General features: G+C 40.2%; 4 protein-coding genes across 5 annotated transcripts; 2 read left to right on the forward strand and 2 right to left on the reverse strand.

The window, feature by feature from the left end:
• The first annotated feature begins 1168 nt into the window (after nt 1–1168).
• LOC104448978 (purple acid phosphatase) lies at nt 1169–5004 on the forward strand. 2 transcript variants are annotated; one of them, XM_010062952.3, is made up of 9 exons: nt 1169–1549; nt 1940–2140; nt 2301–2412; nt 2846–3075; nt 3221–3359; nt 3499–3719; nt 4179–4300; nt 4426–4683; nt 4803–5004. In XM_010062952.3, exons 1-8 carry the CDS (start codon nt 1361–1363, stop codon nt 4640–4642), a joined length of 1431 nt encoding a protein of 476 aa, XP_010061254.2. In that variant the 5' UTR covers nt 1169–1360; the 3' UTR covers nt 4643–4683; nt 4803–5004. The 2 variants fall into 2 exon arrangements, with proteins under 2 accessions (XP_010061254.2, XP_010061253.2); XM_010062951.3 differs by having other exon boundaries at nt 4426–5004.
• A 4929-nt stretch (nt 5005–9933) lies between these two features.
• LOC104448979 (glucose-induced degradation protein 8 homolog) lies at nt 9934–15357 on the reverse strand. Its single transcript, XM_010062955.3, has 7 exons — nt 15130–15357; nt 14081–14222; nt 13440–13587; nt 13295–13364; nt 13099–13210; nt 12801–12892; nt 9934–10675 (listed from the first exon to the last, which is right to left on the reverse strand). The coding sequence occupies exons 1-7, from the start codon at nt 15160–15162 to the stop codon at nt 10631–10633; spliced, it is 642 nt and encodes a 213-aa protein (XP_010061257.1). The 5' UTR covers nt 15163–15357; the 3' UTR covers nt 9934–10630.
• An 888-nt stretch (nt 15358–16245) lies between these two features.
• Nucleotides 16246–19864, forward strand: LOC104448980 (low-temperature-induced cysteine proteinase). Its single transcript, XM_010062957.3, has 5 exons — nt 16246–16787; nt 17463–17698; nt 17907–18047; nt 18140–18571; nt 18988–19864. The coding sequence occupies exons 1-5, from the start codon at nt 16340–16342 to the stop codon at nt 19084–19086; spliced, it is 1356 nt and encodes a 451-aa protein (XP_010061259.2). The 5' UTR covers nt 16246–16339; the 3' UTR covers nt 19087–19864.
• A 480-nt stretch (nt 19865–20344) lies between these two features.
• LOC104451723 (lon protease 2) lies at nt 20345–21713 on the reverse strand. Its single transcript, XM_018876296.2, has one exon. The coding sequence runs from the start codon at nt 21704–21706 to the stop codon at nt 20681–20683; it is 1026 nt and encodes a 341-aa protein (XP_018731841.2). The 5' UTR covers nt 21707–21713; the 3' UTR covers nt 20345–20680.
• Between the last annotated feature and the right edge of the window lie 624 nt (nt 21714–22337).

The raw sequence follows: 22337 nt of genomic DNA on the forward strand, positions 1-22337 counted from the left end.
CGTCTTTTTTCTTGTACTAAATGTATGAGAACGAGCCGACATGATTGAACACGGTTCAATACCAAAAACGTACGTTATCGTGCAAAAGCCTCGAGGGAGGGCCACTAGGGGCACCCCGTCGGACCAAAAAGGGGGCCGACGGCCCACTGTTTAGCTCCAAGATTGGGCATCCTAGCCCCATTCTGGGCTTTGAAGCACCGCCGACACTTGCCTCGACAAGCTTAGAATGATCCTGCTTTTCTTCGTGGCCACCTAGTAGCGTTTGAGTCTAGTTTTCGTATTACCCAAATAAATGTAAATCTCCACGTCGGGGATTAAAGGATCCGAAATAAGTGTTTTTTGAGTTAATCTCACCAAAAACTCTAAACTAGTATATCCGTAACAAATTTAACCTAATTAATTTTTTTTACCACAAAAAATTACAAACTAGGTACACCGTGACAAATTTATCCTCTGTTAATTTATCATTAATTTGCTAAGTTGAATGATATGTAATAATTAACAGATGTACCGATTTGGGGTCTTAGCCTTTATTTGTCACAAGTGTAATAGTTTGTGCTTTTTTTTTGTCTTAAATCCAATTTAACATAAACTAACGAATGGTAAATTTATTTTAAATATAATGTTTTGGGGTTTTTTGTTTTAAAAAAAATTAATTTATGATAAATTTATCATAGGCATACCGATTTTGAATTTTTTAATCAAAAAATTAATTCGAAGTAAGTTAAAGTTGTTCATGATATTAATCTTTTCTTTTAATGGATGGATCTCTTATTATTCATCAAGCAGGATTTCAATATTCGTGCTTCTCAAGTTGTAACTTCTCCAGTCGTCATATGATAACATCGGTAGCACCCGTACCTTGCCTTACTGTTGTTGTTTTTTTTTTTTTTTTTTTGTCAGAGCCTTACTGTTGTTAGTTACTCGAAATTTCGATCGATTTCAGTCGCGGATACTGTTCATCTTGAGGGAGCCCGGTCTTGTCACGTCGGGTAATGTGGACTGAAGTAAGGACAGGACCATCCTTACATTTTTTTTTTTTTTTTTTTTTTTTTTTTTTGGTCATGAGGACCCTCCTTACATTTGATGGGAGAAAATCTGCGGATATTCGTTGCGGCGTTGAATATTCGACGATCATCAATGTATTCATCACTGACGTGCATGAGTTTACCAGTGGGCCGTGGACCGGCGGTTGGCTCTGTCCGTCGCCGCACGCTCGAGATCGGAAACAAGAACAAGGACGGGAAACAAAGAGGAACTAAAGTGACGAAAACAGAGCGAACCGGGGACTGTGGAAACCCACTTGTTAAGTCCGAGTTTCTTTTAAAATCCATTCCTGTGCGGATTCGAAAAGGAAAGGATGGGACTCGAGCTCGAGAAGAGTGCCCGGGTGGCTCCCCATGTTCTACTGATTCTGGTCCTGAGCCTTGCCAAGTTCGTCAATGGCGGAATAACGAGCAGCTACGTGAGAAGCGCCAATTTGTCAGCTGATATGCCGCTGGACAGCGATGTGTTTCGAGTTCCTCCTGGGTACAATGCGCCGCAACAGGTGGGTTTCTTTTTCTCTTCTTCCTTTCTTCCTTTTCTGTCCGTTGAATTCATGTCTTTAAGGAAGGAAATCGTTTTTTTTCCTTCTTTTTGAACTTGTTGGTTTTGTTGGGTTTCGTGAGCATTACGCTGGGGAAATGGCTGCTTAGAATTCTTGATCTCGTGTAAACCGATGGTTTCGAAGGCATCAAGCAAAATTCGAAAGGAACAGTCCCAAAGGTTTACACTTATGATATGAAGTCATAATTTTGTCTATTGACATGCTTTACTTTTCCTTTTTTCAGTTCAAATTGGCCGGCGAGCTTATTGGTTGGCTAATGTTTTCTGCTTTTATCCTGTAGATTGAGTTCATGTGCTATAATGCTTCTATGATGTTTTTATCTCATGTCAGGTTCACATCACCCAAGGAGATTATGTGGGGAAGGGTGTGATCGTCTCTTGGGTCACTCCAGATGAACCTGGTTCGAACACCGTGATTTACTGGGCCGAGGGCAGCACGACCGAAAGCCGTGCCGAGGGCATAGTCACAACATACAAGTACTTCAACTACACTTCAGGCTACATCCATCACTGTGCTATTGAGGATTTGGAGGTAACGTGTTCCCTTTGATGGCTAGTCTCAAGAGTCTCGACTTGCTATACTTACTGATTTTGGAGAGTCCGCCAATCACTGTAGTTTCATTCCATGAGATTGAACACTGCTAGATGGGTCGGATATTATCAATGATGGCCGAGCTTTTCAAACTATGCAGTATGACACCAAATACTACTATGAGGTTGGGATTGGAAATACCACAAGGCAGTTCTGGTTTGTAACCCCGCCTGGAATTGGCCCAGATATTCCTTACGTGTTCGGCCTCATAGGTAGAATAATTCATTTGCAGCATTCGAATGAAATCTGCTGATTCTGAATTAAATATTGCTGAAGTCTGATAAAAAGGAGACCTTAATTTCTTTTTCAGCTATGCATTGTCCTGTGGCAGCATTCCCCAGCTCAGGCATATGTATGGGCTGAATCAAACATACGCTTTTCTCTTGAAAATTGAATGTATGGGCTGAATCAAACTATAATTGCAAGCATAATTGATCACATCACCCCCCCCCGGCTTTCTCTCCTGGAGGGGGTACCCGAGCCCTCTCATTGTTGCATTGGCAACATATAATAGCAGATTCACCTACTCCTCTTTGCTTCATCATCGTTACTAGACTTTGCAGAATTAAATAAACAATGATGTGAGTGTATCTGGAATTCTGTGAAATACATTTTTGATTTGGTTTTAATCCTCATTATGAGCAGGAGATCTTGGCCAAACTTATGATTCCAATAAAACACTAACCCATTATGAATTAAATCCAACAAAGGGGCAAACGTTGCTGTTTGTGGGAGACCTGTCTTATGCCGATGACTATCCTCTTCATGATAACACTAGATGGGATACTTGGGGAAGGTTCATCGAGAGAAATGCTGCTTATCAACCATGGATTTGGACCGCTGGGAATCACGAAATCGATTTCGCCCCCACAATTGTATGGATTTAATCTTCACTTTGATTCTTGAATGCTTATTTCCTGCGAGAAGGATGTAACTGCTGTCTGCAATACCGTTCTGTTAAGATGTTTGCTCTATGCTTATCACATTCAAATTCACTGCCTTTTTCAAATGTCCCTACAGGGTGAATCTATACCATTTAAGCCATACTCCCATCGGTTTCATGTGCCGTACAAAGCATCAGACAGCACGTCTCCTTTCTGGTATTCCATAAAGAGAGCTTCAGCACATATCATTGTCATGGCTTCTTACTCGGCATTTGGTGAGGGCTCAATTAATCACCACTTAATGAACTTTATGGCAGTGCCCATTATGGTAGTTCATTAGTTTGTATTGCTTTATTGCTGGTAAGATGAAAATTTATTTCTGCTGACTCTGGGCTACTTTTTTTTCATTCAAAGGGAAGTATACTCCACAGTACAAATGGCTTAAGAATGAGCTAGCCAGAGTGAACAGGACAGAAACACCCTGGCTCATTGTTTTCATGCATTGTCCTCTGTATAATAGCTATGTAGCTCACTACATGGAAGGGGAAACTATGAGAGTAATGTATGAGCCCTGGTTTGTGGAGTACAAAGTCGATGTCGTCTTCGCTGGTCATGTTCATGCATATGAACGCTCAGTGAGTCCCCTCTCTTCCCTAAAAAAAATGCTGGTATCAACGGTTTGCCTATACATTATCTGTTTTATTTCCAGAAATTGTTCCGACTCTTCTTTTTGCAGGTGAAATTATCAAGCCAAAGATGTTAGATACATAGCCTAGATTACAATTACTTGGACATTTTATGAAGCTTAATTCTGCAAACAATTTTCCTCATCTTTTCTTGACACATCAATGCCCTTATTGTTATAACTGGATATAATTGGGCACAACTTTGACAAACACACACTTAGAGGACTTTCACAAATTGGAGGAATGGTTATCTATTCTCAGGCTAAGCAAGTTTAGGGAAATCACAGTTCTTTAGAGGAACTAAAGGGTTTCTTCAGAAGAGGACATTCATTCGTTTCTTATTACATTCTGAGATAATCTTTTTAACAACTTGACTTTCATCTAACGGCAGATGTATTTGTACTTTAGGAGCGGATATCCAATGTCGCATACAATATAGTGAATGGGTTATGCACACCTATAAGAGATCCATCAGCTCCAGTTTACATTACCATTGGAGATGGAGGAAATCTAGAAGGATTGGCAACACAGTAAGCATGCTATGGGGCATTCGATTTTTTCTAAAACCAAAGATGCTACCTGGAAATGAATAATTATGATTGAGAGAACCCAATTTCAATGAAACTTACAAGAGTTCTTATGCTTAACTTTACAGGATGACAGAACCTCAGCCCCACTATTCTGCATTCCGTGAAGCCAGTTTTGGCCATGGGATTCTGGACATTAAGAACAGGACGCATGCGTACTTCGGCTGGCATCGCAACGAAGATGGCTATGCTGTAGAAGCTGATTCAGTTTGGTTGTACAACAGATACTGGAACTCTTTTGAGGAACCATCGGTAGCTACGGTTGAGGGAAAATCCTATATTTGATTGGAGTCTTATTGACAAAACAGTCATTGCACCTACCAGAGGTTCAGTCCCTTCTCCCAATATATGCATAGTCTTAAAAATTCAGGGAGGGTGGTGGTCATATATATGTGATCTCCCTATCCATTGGCCATTGATATCGCATGAATGTTCTCTTTCTCAGGAGTCATTGCCTGATCCTACTTCTTCGCTAGGGTTGTCATTCCTATTCCATAAGCACTGCACTGGCTGAGTAGGGGGCAATTCTTGGAGAGATTAATCGATGAGAATGTCTGAAATGCTTGTTATACTTGTATCTGTAAACGGGGGACATTTCTACTGCAGTAAAACCACTACTGGCGTCTGATGCCCGTGTTAACTTATTATCTTTTCCGTGCTGGTAGGTTTGACATGTAGACACTTCACAAATTTTAAGGGTTCTCGCAAAGTACCACATGCCAATATTTTCGTACTAATGGATGTCAACAGAGGCATGTCAAGTATCAATTGAATTTCCTCGATGATAGGCTAGCGAGAGAGTTGTGCTGCTTGGGAGTTTTCTGGGAGCAGCTGTAATTCACTCCGGATAGCTTGGCTCGTTAGACTACTCTCTCAAGAAAAGCAAATGGAGCGAAGCCAAGTTCAAATGTCTGAAGTGTCATTTTGAGGCTTCCATTCTATCCGGAGAACTTTAAATGGTGCACAATCAAGTGACTTCAAATAACTAAAACACGATAGTGAGCCTACCTACAACAAAATATTAAGTCAAACCGAGGCAACCTCAAAAATATAACTGCTACATATAATACTCGACTTGACTATAGCAGATTCTTATCTTGACAAACCTAGAAAGTGACATTCGACTTCAGTGAATGCCCTCCTAAACGCCACTACCTCGTCGCATGACAGGGGACGGTCATACTCTTGCTGGCTGCAATTTTCCGTAAAGAGAGCACCTTGAACGTTGTTTTTGGGCTTGAAGAGATGGCCATGCTTTGATTATGATAAAACTAGGAGTTCTCCAGTTTCGTGAGTGCACAGATTCTGGGTCGTGGATCCTTGTTGTATCGTTGAACTACCAAGTTTACGATTATCTCGTGGGATTTTTACCATGGTCTGGAAGGAACAAATTTAACTTGTTTCTCCTGGGCATGAAGAAATAGATTCTGAAGTTTCTTTTAGATACCCGGTTTCTCGATCCATTGTCGCATTAAACATGTTCTTTCTGTTTTTTTCCCGTTCTAATACACATTTACACGATCTTCTTCGGGATTATGATTTCTGGTCTCTCATACTGAGACCAGCTCAAGTTCAACTACATATCATGATCAGCTGCAAAGTTCTTGAGCAGATGATAGCATCTCCCCGCATCAAAGCCGCAGTAGCTGACAGTGTACATCCCGGGACATGAGAAATCTGCGTTGTTCCTGTGGTCCCCGAATGAGTAAAATCAAACATGCCCATTCTTCACCATCTCTTCCCCTAAGTGATTCAATGTGGTAATTCACATAGAATTCTTCAATAACGACCAAAATCATAAGTAACCGGGCTTCACAACTTCAACACGTTGACATCTAAGTTTCTCTCTCCTTCGCGCATTTTATAAATAAAGGTCCAATTTGTCGATGTCATCAAAATACAACCCCTTACCTATGTTGATAGATAGAGCATAGAGCATATAGACTAGGGAATTTTTCATAATATCAAAAGAAAAGGTCAAATAATATATACGTGAAATTTGGAGTATTTTTTGTGTTGGCATCCTCAATCTTAGATTTAGGTCTGTTTAATTATGCATAAAGTCCTATCCTTGGCATTACGAGAGGTTTGTTTTTTTTCCCCACTTATGTGATCTTATTATTTATTGGGATAGGTTTACTATGAATCTTAAAACTTATTGTGAAAGTACAATTAAGCCCTAAAACTCTTAAAAAGTCCAATCAAATCATAAAACTTTTAAAAAATACAACCAAATCTTAAAATTTATCAAATTAATGTAATTAAGTCTTAAAACTTATTAGCATGTTCCATTTATCAAGTTGGATAGAGTTAATGGAAGGATCCAATTGCACTAATATGACAAGTTTTAGAACTTTATTGCATTTTTTGAAAATTTTAGGATTTATTTACACTTTTGTGATAAGTTTTTTTTTTTTTTTTTTTTGGTACTTTTTAAAAGTTTTATGACTTAATTACACTTTCAAAATAAGTTTTAAGACTCTAGTGTACTTATCCCTTGCTTATTAATTTAAATTTATCATTATGATGTTGGTTGTCTCATTGATGATTTGATGCACTTATGCATTATATTTAGAAATCAATTCGTCCATTCCAAGATATGTGTTGCGCATTGGGAAATTGTCTATAAAGTTCTAAATATATTGCACTTTTGGCCAATTCAATCTTAAACATTTTAGTTGTGTTGATTGAGTTCTAAATCTTTCATATTTTGTCATTTGAGTTCATTTGGCCAATTCTGGCTGGAAATCGCTAATGTGAATGTTAATCATCTTATTTGACATAACCGGTGTTGAAATGGCCAAACTAGATTCGAAAAAAAAAAAAAAAAAAAAAAAAAATTTAAAATTCAATTTTAAAAAAAATTTAAAAAAATGTTGACATTAATGATGACTGTCCTACGTGATACAACTAGCATCAATGCTAGTAATTGCAATTAAAATTAGTCAAATAGACTTAATTGGCAAAACGTGGAAGTGTTTATGACTCAGTTGGCACAACTGAAAATTTAAAATTGAATTAGCCAAGGTATAGGTTCAAAACTTTTTAGAGAATTTTCCCATTGGGCATGCTGGAGATTTGAATACAAGTACATGATTTGCCAATCAAACACTCCAAGAACTCTTGGTAGCACCAACGTTGAAAATTTTCAATATAAGAATCAGCACCCTAAAACATCAAATGTAACAGGCTGAAGTGCAACTCCAAAATGTCCACATTCCTCTTTTCAGGACTGGTAGTGGCAAAAAATAAAGAGCACTGAGTGAATTAAGAACAAGTGATCAAGCTAGATCGAGCTGTTTATGAGCACATAATGTCAACATAGACTATAGAAACAGCTTATGATTTTGTTAATTTTGATTGGAAATAATTGACGTGACAGTCCAATTAGCATCAATTGGCTTACATCGCACGATTAGTGCTAAGATGGACAATTTTTTTAAATTTTTTTCTATCTATTCTGTCTTTTCTCTTTTTCTTTTCTTTTCTATTTCCCTCTACTGGTTGCAAGGTCCATGTTAGTGCTGGTCGTCGACATCCATATCAACGAATTCCAATCAAAATTGATCGAAAAGATTATATTAGAAAAATATAAAAGAAAAATTGGTACTAAATTGGCCAAATTAAAAAAATTAGAACCGAATTGGTCATCATATAATAGATTTAAGACTTTTGGGACAATTACCCAGCTGCCTACACAGACACCTTCATTCTGTTTTATCAATGCCAATAGTAGACATCAAATAGCAACAACTTTTTAATTCTCATTGAATAATTGCATTATCTCTTAATCACAGGAGACTTCCCAAGATCTCTCAAGCATTACGATGCATTGTCTGCGAGAACTAAAAGGAAATTTTCTGGCTCGATAGAGAAACTCGTAGCTTCAAGCGGAGGATTCGCTCGAAATCATTTTAGACTTGATGAAAATGCAGACGTCAAAAGCACGAAAAGAACAAATCCGTAGACACGAGGTTCTTTTATTCATATGGAAAACCGGCTAAACTCCTAAAATAGCATGAAAACTGGAAATTTCGTCCCTTCAGAAATTGCCATCGCAAAACGGGAACACGGCACAGCGACCGAACCTGAAACTTCCCACAGTATCACCTTGGTCAACAATTTACAGTTTCAGTTCCTCGCTCAAACACCAATTTACCACGGCAGCCTCATTGGAACAGAAGATGCAGAAGTCCAGAACTTGTGAGTCTATGATGTGCTGGTCATGCTACAGTTATCAGCAACCATCTGATGTATCCAACAATTCCAAAACGGAGACTGCCTTTGTAATTACAAGGACCACTTGTGAAGCAAAAAAAAAAAAAATTATCAGGGTTGCAGTTCTCTACTAATCACATTCTTTTTGCTCTCGCAGAATCCCGAGCAAACAGTACTTCATTGTTCCGCCAATTTGGCATCCCAACCATTTACAAAATCTTAGCCACGGATTCCTTGTTCTCGTCTAATGGGAGCATATAGCTTAATCAAGATGTTTAATATTCTACGGCATGAGACAAACACGAGTTCTCACCGTATTACCTTCCTCTTCTTCTTCCCCACGCCACTATCTAATAAATCCGAGATCAATAGACATATTTCATAATTGTTAACTCACAGCAAATGAGACGACTTAAATACCCTGAAAAATCTCAGCCTCTCACCACGAGGCTGTCCAAAATTCTAAAGATTTCCAGCAGCCCATGCCAAGAATTGTTTATAAGCAGGACATTCTCACGCCCACCAGAATTGTCCAGGGACAGGAATGGAGCAGAAAAACTCAATAATTAAATAATTTTAAGTCACAAACTATGTTAATGTATATTAAAGTGAAATTTCATTCTGGAGATATAAAACAAAGAGAGAAAGAGAATCAAGTTACGTCATTCAACGATGACTTGTATTCAGGGAGTCCTTGGTTCTAGGAAAGCTACCAACTATACAGAACTTGTCAACTAAGCACTGTTGGAGGAACGCACTTCTACACATAGGGTTGAACTCAATAGAACCATTCCTTGCCATCAACCAAGTCATCACTTCACTCGATGCAGGAACAACCAAATAACTACATAAGATACCAGCCGCTTTCCAGTCAACTGACCACAAGAAAGCACCGCATCAACAGGCCTTACTGAAGCTTGAGACTTATGAGTTTCCAACTGAGGCTCACTAGCCTATGGTTGTGCTTGTGGCTGAGGAGCAGAGAATATCTGAGGTAAACGACATCAAACAGAATTTCTGAAAATTCTTTTTGATCTTTGATTTGGAGAAACCATTTTGTTTATTGGTGTCAAAGTAGGATATGGGGCATAAAAATGGAGAATCTATTCTCCTTTCTTTTTTCTTTTTTTGAAACTCTTTGCTTACACAGTAGTGATATTTTGTGTTTCTCTCTTCAAACTAGCTGAAATATATGGCAAATCTATTCAGTACTGGAACTTTTTATTGGCCAAAATACAGAGTTGACTCTCTTTATATTCATATACAAACTTAAACAGTAACCCAAAAAAAAAAGGTACACAATACCACTTCAAGGAATGCCTAATCATGAAGAATGCTTGAACCACCACAAACCAATATGACAAACCACATAAAAACTATCATCCCATGCAGAAAGGTTCAACAGTCTAATGAACAAATTGGGCAAGAAGGTTTAATCATGCACAAGCAGCAAAAGCTGACAAATGTATCAATATTCCAGAAATCATTACACCAGGGAAGATCACACAACTTCGTATGAACACTAGAAAAAGCAGAAAATACAAGTTTACTGAATATTGGATGCCCCTGGCCAATCTGAACCATACTAAACGAAAAAGCTCTCCTGGCAGCAAAGAAGATATCAAGGAGCTTTCTTTCTGCTTTTTATGTGTTTCCCCATATCATATCAACAAGAGATGGTTGTAACCTGTGACATGAAGTGTAAAGCAGAGATTCATGGCGCAAAGCGGTATGTGTGAAAACAAGAACTTGTACTCCAAGGGTTTTGATTCAGGTAAGCTACCACAGTGTACACAAACTGATCAACCAACCACTGATGAGACATTGGCTTTGGCATAATCTTGAGAACCATTCATTGCAGCCGACCAAGAGAAGAATAAACTTGGTAAATGCAGGAACAGCTCAATAATACATCGTGCTCAGCCACTTTTCAGACACAACAGGCAGGAAAAGAAAACTCTTTTCCATGATGAGCCAGACCCTTCATAAAATTTCCATGTGGAAATTCTGCAAATTAATCTTAATTACATCCGCCAAGCCCTGAAGGAATTGCCACTAGCTCTTCAAAAAATCCCTCAAAGAAAATGGTAGAAAGGTATCCTAGAAAGCCACATAAAAATATGTCAGAAATATAGAATTGTCTTGATTATTCTACCAAACAATGTCATGATGAAAAGCAATAGCACCACATCGTGGACATGAATATGAGCATGACATTAACATATATATCTTAATAATGTCCTACTAAAAATGTTACCCAATATACACAATAGTAAAGGTCTTCTGCACAGGATCAAACCTCATTTACCAAGATACAGCATATTTCCTTGAATTTCTCCAAAAAATCATTCCAAAAATGGATATGCTACGATTTATGGCAAGCTTCACCCTCCCGCGGCCCCAAAAGACAAAAAATGGGGTATGCATACCATTTTAGTTGGGTTGAGCCTTCGGGTGATAATAGGTGAAGACTTGTACCGAGGGGGGAGATTGGTATTTGATCAAGGCCTTGTCATCAGACGATGGCACGTAGTACGCAACATTGAACTATAGACTGATAATGGACTTGACTATTGAAAAACAGATCAGTGGACTGACTCAATTACTGATGTTTAGATATGGATGTCATTGAAATGTTTTGATATACGTAGATAACTCCAGAAAATTACATTGAAAGTATTAAAGTTAAAGATGCTCATTATTATTACCGTATATATTGCATTCAAAAATTATTTTAATCTTTTTTTTTTTTACATAAAAGATAATCCAACAAGTACCACTCACTCAGCTGGGGTTTTGTTGCTAACTTCCCCTTAGTCTACTGGTTGTAGGCTTGGTGTATGAGTACAGAACTGACTATGGTTTTACAATAAAGAGTCACCTTATAACAATAGCACCTTTTTTCCTAGTCATTTGAGATATTATGTGAATGAACCTACTCCTGAATTTAAATAAAAAAAATAAAAAAGGGTCGCACAACGGAGCAAATCACTCACCAAAATCAAATCTTTGTTTTCTTCCAACTAGATTCTAAGACTAGTAATTCCTATAATTTTTCCTTTCTTTTCTAGGTTCTACATTCCTTTTCCATATTTGTTAGTTATAGAAATTGTCTTTTCATATCATAAATTCCCATCTTCACTCGCCAAAATCAAATCTTTGTTTTCTTCCAACTAGATTCTAAGACTAGTAATTCCTATAATTTCTCCTTTCTTTTCTAGGTTCTAAATTTTTTTTCCATATTTATTAGACATAGAAATTGTCTTTTCATATCATAAATTCCCATCTTCGCAGCTAGTTCCAGAAAGAACCTTTCAATCTAATACAAGAAAACAATGTGTGACAACAAACATTGTTGTTGTCGTCATCGTCGTCATTGTTCTCTTCTTCTTTTTTCAATACTATCTACCCCTTTTACTTGTTACTCTAATTCGTCTCTTTTTATTATTTATATAAATTTTTGGTGGTGGTGGTAGTACTCTGGACGGTGTCACCAGAATGTTTAAATTTATTGTGGGTTCTAATTACTTTTGAGGTCAGTTAAGATTAGTTACATTCAAAGGCTTCAACCTTCAAGTACGAGAATGTCATGTCATTTTAAGTTGAGCTTGGGGTGTAGGCACAACTGATTAAGTAACAGTAAAATATAGCAGAGAAGAAGTACATGACTTCTGCCAAAAAGAAATAATAATAATAATAATAATAAAGATGCTTTAAGAATTGCACAAAGTGTGTGGACACCCCACTGCAGTAGTTTGGCTTGGTGTAGAACTGACCTTGTACTTATCCATCTCTAAAAACCCCTAGTCTATTAAAATTTGTATGGTAAACCCCTCTAACAGATTTTAACGTTTTCATGATGGAAATCCCACACAGTGTGACACAGTAGCAAATTTGGCCAAAAATTTGTGTCAAGCCCCTTATTTGTAAGCAAAACATTAAAAACTGGAATTTTATCTTCACTCCAACGCACCACGCCTGCTTCTATCAATGAACTAGGGCAGTAATATGGATTATCAACCAAGATTTGCTGATGTGTCATGCCACTTATAATTTCTGGACATCAAACCATTTAAAAAATATCAAGAGGGGACAATGTACAAATGTAAATAGCACAAAGGGTTATTCTACAGAAATGAAAGGGGGACTCCATAAAAAAGCAAAAGTTCCTATGATTCCTCATGATTCACACTTATAATTTTTAAACTTCTGAACACAAAATTACCTTGCCATGCTCTTGACTTAAAAGTTGTCTAACAACCACAATCTGTTTTATCAGCCTTTCCAGTGTGGAGTGACTTGGCTGGTTTGCATTTGCTGGCCGAAATACAGATGCACAAGTAATGAGGTCAACTTCTGAACGATGTTAGATACACAGTAAAAATTATACCAAGTCAAAGAATGAGGAATCGATCTTCGCACAGGAAAATATTAGTGTAAAGCAGTAGCATTTAATGGACTCAACCTAAAATTGGGCAACATAGCTCAGCAAGCACTGTAAGTAAGACAGACAAGGAACGGACCAAGGATTGCTCGATTCAAGCTATCAGCAACAGACTGCCTGTAGTCCGGGCTGACAAGATGAAACATTGGTGATTTTTCAGGCTCCTCATAAGCGAGCAAAGCCATGAAGTCCTGCAGCCATGGCATTTTATCTTATTCAGCCACATGATAAACTGGATATGTATAGACATCAAGTAATTCATGAGACTGACATACTTCTAGCTTTTTAACATATTCCTTCCCGAAAGGAGCCAATTTGGACTGAGCAAACTCAAGAGCTTCTGTGCTGCCCAGAAAAGATAACTTTGAATAAGAAGAGAATTTAAATCATGTACCCAGAAACCAAGAAAATCTAGCTCACCAGCTCTTGGAGCAGACAAGCTCGACAAAATGAAGGGTTAGAAGATTGAAATGCAAGTCCGTATTTTCCTTCAACAAGTCAGGAGCCAGCTCCTCAGTCAGATCGATGGCCTTGAGAGCATTACCCTCCGCAGCAAAGTGAAAAATTCCTATTTATAAATATTCCAACCAACAAGCATCGATTAAACTGTATTCAAGTAAGTCCTGGGACTCAAAAAAATCATTATCGCTTTTCAAGTCCTTGAGAATAGTGGAACTCAATGCAGGAATCCTGCCGTCTTAGAAAAAATATCAGTCAAGTCTAGGTCAATCCATCAAGAAACATAACAAATGGATGAACAACAGTTCTTCCTATACTTTGGAAGATTGCACCCATGCAAGACCAAAATTCTCTACAGTTGACTAAGCATTAAAAGGCTTGGTGTTTAATGTTCTTAGCCACTAAAATAAAATATAACTGTCAGAACATTACCTTGCATCCTACATGCAACTCTAACAAGACAAACTTAACCAGCATCATGGGACACATGCAAGCTTATGCTCAAGAGAGGCATCCACATAGCATCAGACTCATATGGTCTACACCACAGTGCAGTTTAACAAACAAAGAAATTATCTCCTACTTATAAAGGAACTACCTACTTTTTCTTTTTTCCATGTCCTCGCAACAACTAGCTGGCTGCTTCATCCCCGTACAGGTGGTGAGAGATTCGACAGTTTCTTTGAAGCAATTATGCACAAGATATGAAAGAACAACACTGTGTATGTCATCCTCATTAATAGTCTGCAAAATGCACAAGAGTAAAAAGTACGAATAAGTAAACTGAAAGTCAAATAATTCAGAAATTCCCACGCAAATTTTATGCAAAGAACCCAGAACTTATGTGTCGCTTCGTCTTTATTTAGAGGAAATGGTAATGGCCACAACGGAAGTTAGGGAACCATTGGAGAACGATTATTCAGACACATGGCAAAACACAGATCCATGACAACCACAAAAGTTACGGAACTATCGGTATCAATGCCCACATACCGAAAGCTAAAAAACAATGCAAAAATGAAGTATCACGGTCATTATTTGCATCAAAAAGTCCTTGTATTGAGTTAAAGTTGTATCAATTGCCCATGAACCGGAAAGCAGCTTGCTAAGAACCAGCAGGCTTTTGAAATGGAGTGCCCAGGATAATGGACTTGTTTATACTATTGAATTTTATCATTACATGCGTCCTAATCGAGCTTCCTAGAGTCATCGGTAGCCTCTCACGCACAGTTCCAATTAAACCAAAAGTATCGTCTACTCCATGGCTTCTAAAATTAACATTCCGCAGGCAAATATAAAACAAAGGATTCTCTTTTAAAACACTTCCCACCAATCAAATCTCAAGTTTCAACATGAAACCCAGCAAATCACAGCGTGAAGCATCAGTAATTTAGCAAAGCAACCTGGCGATGAAAAATCAGCGGAGGGCGCAGCAATCGAAGTTACCAAAAGAAAAAAAAAAAAAAGGAGGAAAAAACTAGAACTGCCAGAGCAACATCGACGAATGAGAACAGCGCACAGATGTTCGCATCGCAATTCGAACCGCAGCCGATGATCGGGCCTTCGAGAGAGAGAGAGGGAGAGGAAGGGAGCTCAAGGGATACCGAGATTTAGCATCAGACAAGGAGAAGGAAGGAAAATCGAAACTCACGACTTGTTCGTATTGACGAGGATCAACGTCCATGGCTGCCGGAGAGAGAAATGGGGGCGTTTTTTCTTCTCTCTCTCTCTCTCTCTTTTTTTTTTTTTACCTTCGCCAGGCGTGTTCGTTTCGTCTTTCGCCGATGCGCCTCGACCTCTTTCTCGATGAAACGCTACAGAGAGAGAGAGAGAGAGAGAGAGAGAGAGGGGAGAACGGGTGCCTCCGTGGTTCTCTCGCACACGTGCCGTCGGTGTTGTTTCTGTGCTCTACTCTAAACATGAAGGGAAGAAGGGAGCAGGAGAATATTTTCAAAAAAAAATTAATTTCTGCTAAAACAAATCATTTTATTTGAGGATAAATGCACTAAAAATCCTAAATGCAATTGTTGCACATACACGACACCTGAAAGTATGTCGGGCATAGAGGGATGCAAGGAATTTCACCTTATCATGTCCTAAAAATATAACGATATCGCATTCATAAATTTTGAAAATTACTTCGACAATTATAATTTTTAATATTTAAATTTTAGCCAGGAGTCGTTTTCATGTGTTTTCTAATTTAAAAAGAAAGTATTGAAATCAAAATGATGGTTTGCAAAAGTTTCGACAGCAAATTACATACCATACAATAGTTTGTATGCATTTTGTATTGTTCAAGCAGATTGTAAAATTAGGGATGATTACACAAAATGTTGTTATTGAATTTTTAATTTATTTAATATAATTCCTAATATTCGATAAATATTTAATCTAATTCTTGAACAATATGATAATATTTAATGTTATCGTTGTGATAAATTCAAATTCAGGAATAATATTGAATATTTTTAAATAATACATGGACTAAATTGAATATATTGTTAAAGTTTAAGGGTTAAATTGAACAAATTAAAAATTTGTGGACAATATTACATATTAAATTACAGTTGAAAAGTCGTATTAAACAAATCAAAAGTCAAATAATGACATTGTATATTAAACTAAAATTTAGAAACTATTTATGTCATTTTTCAATATAATTATCCAATGCGACATGTTCCTGCGGCTGAGCAAGTCCGTAATTCATCTCCTTTTTCGATCAATTAAAAACTCGGGCAGCTGGAGTTTTGGGTGTTTTTCTTTGGCTCAACATTTTCATAGGAACTCCATTTCCGACAACCAAAGAAAAACCCCAAACCACCTCTCTCTCTCTCTCTCTCTCTCTCTGACCAGTGACCATGAAGGAGAACAATCCTTACACAACTCTCTGTCTATGCCTCTTCTCTCTCCTCCTCGTCTTCAACCTCGACCTCTGTCTCTCCTCCTCCACCTCCTCGCCCGCGTCGGAGCTCTTCGAAGCCTGGTGTAAGGAGCACGGCAAAACTTACTCCTCCGAGCGGGAGAAGCTCCACCGGCTCCAAGTGTTCCAAGACAACTTCGACTTCGTGGCCCGCCACAACAGCAATGAGAACTCCTCTTACGCGCTCGCCCTCAACGCCTTCGCCGATCTCACTCCCCACGAATTCAGGTCGTCCCGGTTGGGCCTCTCGAGAGCGGCGGTCAACGCCGGGCGGCCGCGCATTCTGGGGCACGGGCCCGGCCACGTCGGCGACGGCGACGTTCCTTCTTCCGTTGATTGGCTGGAGAAAGGGGCGGTGACGCGCGTCAAGGATCAAGGAAGCTGTGGTACGGATCCAGTGAATTGAGTGCGCTGTTTTGGTCTGTTTTGTTAATCGAACTTGCCCTGTCGTGAATGGGGAGCTGAGATTGACGATTGTTTGGCACTTCGGCTCGTCGATTTCCTTTTTCAGTTAGATATTGGTGCAGATGCAGATCGACAACACGTTGAAACTTGTTTCTGATTGGTACAATTGGATTCAGTGCTTTCCAGTCAACCAATTTTTGGACTTTGTGCAACGTATGAACGTTCGAGTGACGATTCTGTGTTCATGAGTTTTCGTGATTGCACTTTGTTCTACCTGTGACTGGATATTTGATTGGCTGAAGGACTGAAAATTCCTGTATTTACGTGTGCAATTTGTAAAGGATAATTCGGTTTGATGTGAGTTGTTTTTCAAACTTCTCATTGCTCTGGTTGGCCTTTTGGTTTTGAAAATGGTGGAGGTAGCTAAGAGTAGAATTACAAAGTTCAGAGGCATTGTCATGTAACATGCGGATAGGGGTTCAATTCTGCCAATCTTCTCCCGGTCGGGGTGAAGAATCCCTTGTTTGTATGGACTCGGTTAATGTGCTTTAAAACTTGTATGGGGTGAAATCAGGTCTCTCCATCTGATGAGACAATCTGTGGAGGCGACTTGATAGCTTTGATGCAGAGCTGAATGGTGTCGCTGTTCTCTGCAGGGGCTTGTTGGTCATTCTCAGCCACAGGGGCCATTGAAGGAATCAATAAGATCATTACGGGATCTCTCGTGAGCCTGTCTGAGCAAGAGTTGGTTGACTGTGACAAGACATACAATGATGGCTGCGGTGGTGGACTCATGGACTATGCATTTCAGTTTGTCATAGATAACCACGGAATAGACACCGAGGATGATTACCCATATCTCGGTCAAGAAAGGACCTGCAACAAGCAAAAGGTAATCGTTGGAATTTCCCTATACTCAGTGCACTTTCCTGGTCAAATATTATATTCCACTCACATTCTCCTGTAATGAATATGGATTAATATCCCTGTTGTTTTCTTGTTGGCGATATCACTTTGCTAACATCCAAGCTTAGGTTTAATTAGCAGATTCAATTTTTTTGGTTTGTTTCTGAAACATTTGTCTTGCTAATGTGCTATAGCTAAGGAGACATGTGGTGTCAATTGATGGATATGTTGATGTGCCTGCAAACAATGAGAAAATGCTGCTGCAAGCTGTGGCTAATCAGCCAGTAAGTGTGGGTATTTCTGGAGGCGAGAGAGCATTTCAGTTGTACTCAAAGGTTGGTGTCAAACTTTCAAGTGCACTTCTTACCAAAGATTACCTTTAACTAGATTTTTATTGGCTGTGGTCTTGATGTATGAACTCTTTTAGGGTGTTTTCACGGGTCCATGTTCAACTTCTCTGGATCATGCTGTATTAATAGTTGGGTATGGATCGCAAAATGGAGTTGACTATTGGATTGTGAAGAACTCATGGGGATCAAGGTGGGGAATGAATGGTTATATTTATATGCAACGTAATAGTGGAAATGATGAAGGCTTATGTGGCATCAATATGCTAGCTTCTTATCCGACTAAGACTAGCCCAAATCCTCCTCCCCCGCCAGCACCGGGTCCCACAAAGTGTGATCTTCTCACGTATTGTTCTGAGGGAGAAACTTGCTGTTGCAAGTTTCGCTTTTTTGGAATATGCATTTCCTGGAATTGTTGTGGGCTCGATTCTGCTGTATGCTGTAAGGATCATCGGCATTGCTGCCCACAGGATTATCCTGTATGTGATACAACACGCAACCAATGCCTCAAGGTATGCACCCAGTTTTGTTTTCTTTCTCCTGCCGGAGTTGTTAAGGAGTATGAATGACAGATCAAGTTCTTAGTTTCCATGGCATTGGATCCCATAATTGTCTGATGATTTTGTAGCAGTTCACATGATTCAGTGTAGTGAAGAAGGACATGTATATATGCAGTGAGTTATCTCATATCTGTGCTGTAACCAAAATTGTCATTCCAATCCACACTTATCGGCCTTTGCTAAACATTTAAGGGAAAATTCTTCTTGGTAGTATGTAGTTTCTGATGCGAGGGAGATTAACTGGTTATCCTGTTCTTATAACTGCGGCTCCTTTCCTTTTTAACTAATGAATGCTACCTCTTCTGGCTGTTGTGACTTATCTTAAAACATCTTAGGCTGGGCTAATGAACTTTTCGGATATTTTGCAGCATTCTGGGAATTTTACAGAAGCAGAAGCCCTCAGAAAAAGAGGTTCTTTAAGGAAGCAAAGCAGTTGGCAATCCATAGTAGAGGGTTGGATTTTGTAGTCTCAACAAGCATTACACAATTCTCCTCAAAGTTGCATACTCGTGTGTATGTAAAGAGGAATAGTAGATGTCTAGCTAAAAAGATGGCATCAGTTTGCAGGACTAAACAAGGTTTTTTGAATTGGTTGATAATGTGATAGATTGATTTTTTATATTTCTCAATGTGTCCAAGGTGCTGTCATTTCAGGAGGTTTTAGGTGTGTGTGGATTTGAAGAACTCCCAACTGCTAAATCAAAGCGGATTCAAAAATTGGGGAAGACACGTGATTGACAAAAAAGCTCGAAAAGGAAGTCAGCTGAATTCTTGTTTCTCAAGTAACAATACAGAGTAAGCATTATATATGCGGCACTCCAAGACTTCTGCAGTGAGTTGAAACTCTACTACAGAGCGTGATTTATTTCATCATTTTGGGGCGGGTGGGGGTTGCTTCAGAATGAGGTTTTTGGTCAAGATTTACCTTTTGTAAAGTTTGTTGGATGAAATGAAGATAGTTTGGCAAAGCTGAAGGATTCTCCATTCCTCTACTATGTTGTGCGCCGGTCTTCAGGAGGACAGAAACTACGCTTGCATCTTTTGATACTTTGGTTTGTGTATTATGAATAATCAGTTATTTCTTAGAGGGAAGTGAAGACAGTCTAACGTCTACTTCTACAAAAGTTCTCTTTGACGGATCTTGTGACCGTGCCATGCAATGAGTTCCGTAGACAGACCAGGTCACTCAAGTCTCAATGATGCGATAGATGTTAGCAAGAAATGAGCATCACCCAAATTTAGAGGGAAATAGGACTATGATTTGTTGAACTTCACAATGATGATGCAAAGATGGGGTTTGTGGCAATAAACGTATGTAAGGCCGCTGAGTACTGGTGCAAGGAGTTGCTTCTCTCGTTCCAGCAAAATTAGCAAGAATGTCATCAATGCAGTTAGGAATGATCAGCTTTCAGACGATTTTACTTGCCTCTGAAATCGACCTCAAAAAGTATAATTCCCAGGAATTTAATGCTGCTTACGTGTGAAATTCTACTTCATTAGAGAGAAATAGGACTAAATGCAGTGCATGCTTTCCCCTGTAGAACTTCACAATGATGATGGCGATGGGGTTTGTGGCAATTAACGGATGTAGGGCTGCTGAACTCTGGTGCAAGAAGTAGCCTCTCTTGTCCCAGCAAAATTAGCAAGAATGCCATCGATGCAGTTAGGAATGATCAGCTTTCAGACCATTTTACTTGCCCCTAAAATCCACCTCGAAAGACATAATTCCCAGGAATCGAATCTTGCTTACATGTGAAATTCTACTTAGTCATCATACACCTTGCGGTAATGTTGTTCTGTTCTAGTGGCTCATATAATCCACACAGTTAATACCAGAGTAAACACAAACGAGATGCCTTGATGGAATAATACTAAGCTCGAATCATTTACAAAATCAAAAGAAAAAAAGAAAAAAGAAATTTACATCTTAAAAAGGTTTTCCTTCCTGTGTGAATTACTTAACAAAGTCCAGGGGAGTTGGCATGAGAACACTCAGCTTGTTCTCCGCCTCTGCTCAATCAGTAAGTGATATCAGTCCTCACCCGGTCTCGCTGAATTCGATCACGGGGACGGGAACACGTCCTTGACGGCGGAGGCGGCGGTCAAGTAATTGAGCGTGTTCCTCAGCGTCTCCTTCTCTCTCTTCAGCCTCGTCGCGGTGTCCTCCAGCTCGAGCAGCGCCTGCTGCTCCCTCGGCGCGCCCTCAAACGTGCTCCCCACGAAGAAGGAGAAGGGCGTCGGGAACAGGTTCCGCCTCAGGTCCTGCACCTCCTTCTCGGGCTTCCCGCTCAGCCGGTTCGAGATCCGGATGACGTCCTTCATGTAGGCCTCCACCTCGCTGGCCAGCGACTCCAGGTCGTCGGCGCCGTCGGGGGAGGGCCGATCCTCGAGCCAAGTGACCTGCGCGACGAGGTAAGGCTTGGTGCGGACGATGCCGGTGACGCGGAACCGCTCCTGGCCCTTGCAGATGAGGAAGAACCGGTCGTCGACGAGGCGCTCGTGCTTGACGATCTCCCCGACGCAGCCGACGGAGGCCGTGCCGGTGACGGAGTCGGTGTAGATGACGCCGAAGCGGAGGTCGGTCTGGAGGAGCGTGTGCATCATGATCCGGTACCGGAACTCGAAGATTTGGAGGGGGAGGATGGCGCCGGGGAAGAGGACGAGCGGGAGCGGGAACAGGGGGAGCTCCACGACGTCGTCGGAGGACGGGGACCCGGCGTGGCGCCTCTCCGAGAAGGAGGAGGCGGAGCAGCGCACCGAATCGAGGCTCCGCCGCCGCCGGCCGCGGAGGGGCGGGGGAGCCAGGGACTTGGAGGAGGAGGAGGAGGGGTAGCAGCCGGCGGGAGCGGCAACCGAGGGAGGGAGTGAAGGTTTGGGGGAGAGAGAAGGCGAAGAAGAGGAGTAAGAGACGAGCTGAGCGAACGCCATTGTTTCACTCACGCGTGCGGAATTGCAGAGAGAGGGAGAGAGAAGACTGAACGGAGAACCATTAGAAGGGGAGAGAGAGAGAGAGAGAATGACACACTGGTTTTGTTTGACCGTCTGTTTACTGAGAGAGAGAGAGAGAGAGCGTCGTTGACCATGCATTTGATACGCTCATTATTATTATTATTATTATTATTCCGCTCTGTGGTGGGGAGGAGGGAGGGGGAGGGAAAATGTGGATAACATGGTATGGTGGGAGAGGGTGGGAGGGAGAGATATGATTGTTGTTTCTCGATTTGATTGGCTGTCTTGTGGCTTTGAAAATTCCACGTGGGATTTGAGGGCCACGTGGCACTCCCTCGTCGGAGGGCATTCGGACCGGAGGTTTCGGTGCGGGGAGTGGTGGACCGGTGGTGCCCTTTGTTTGGCGTATCATTTTCGTCCACCTCCCCTAAAATATCCCCGTTTGGAGTTTTCGCGTTGGAAAATCGGGGGTTTGGCTTTTGGAAATTCACTCGAAATGACGTAGAATCCTCAATCCCGTCTCGTTCCTTGGATTTCGCTAAGCAATCCTTTATGCTGCACCTGATCGTAATTGGATTTCGATTGGGATAGGAAAAAAAAAGAGATGGAATTAGGAATCCTGTAATTATCTCTCCAGTTATAAAAATTTCATCCTATTTTTGCTGCAATGCAATCTTTCGAAATCTCGCTTACTCAGCGCCACTTCGCTGCTTGACTTCTCTCACCATCATCTCAAACTCGCTCTCTCGCGTCTCCTCCACCAGTTTCG

The sequence above is a fragment of the Eucalyptus grandis genome, chromosome 6 (genome assembly GCF_016545825.1).
Source record: "Eucalyptus grandis isolate ANBG69807.140 chromosome 6, ASM1654582v1, whole genome shotgun sequence".
Lineage (NCBI taxonomy): Eukaryota > Viridiplantae > Streptophyta > Magnoliopsida > Myrtales > Myrtaceae > Eucalyptus > Eucalyptus grandis.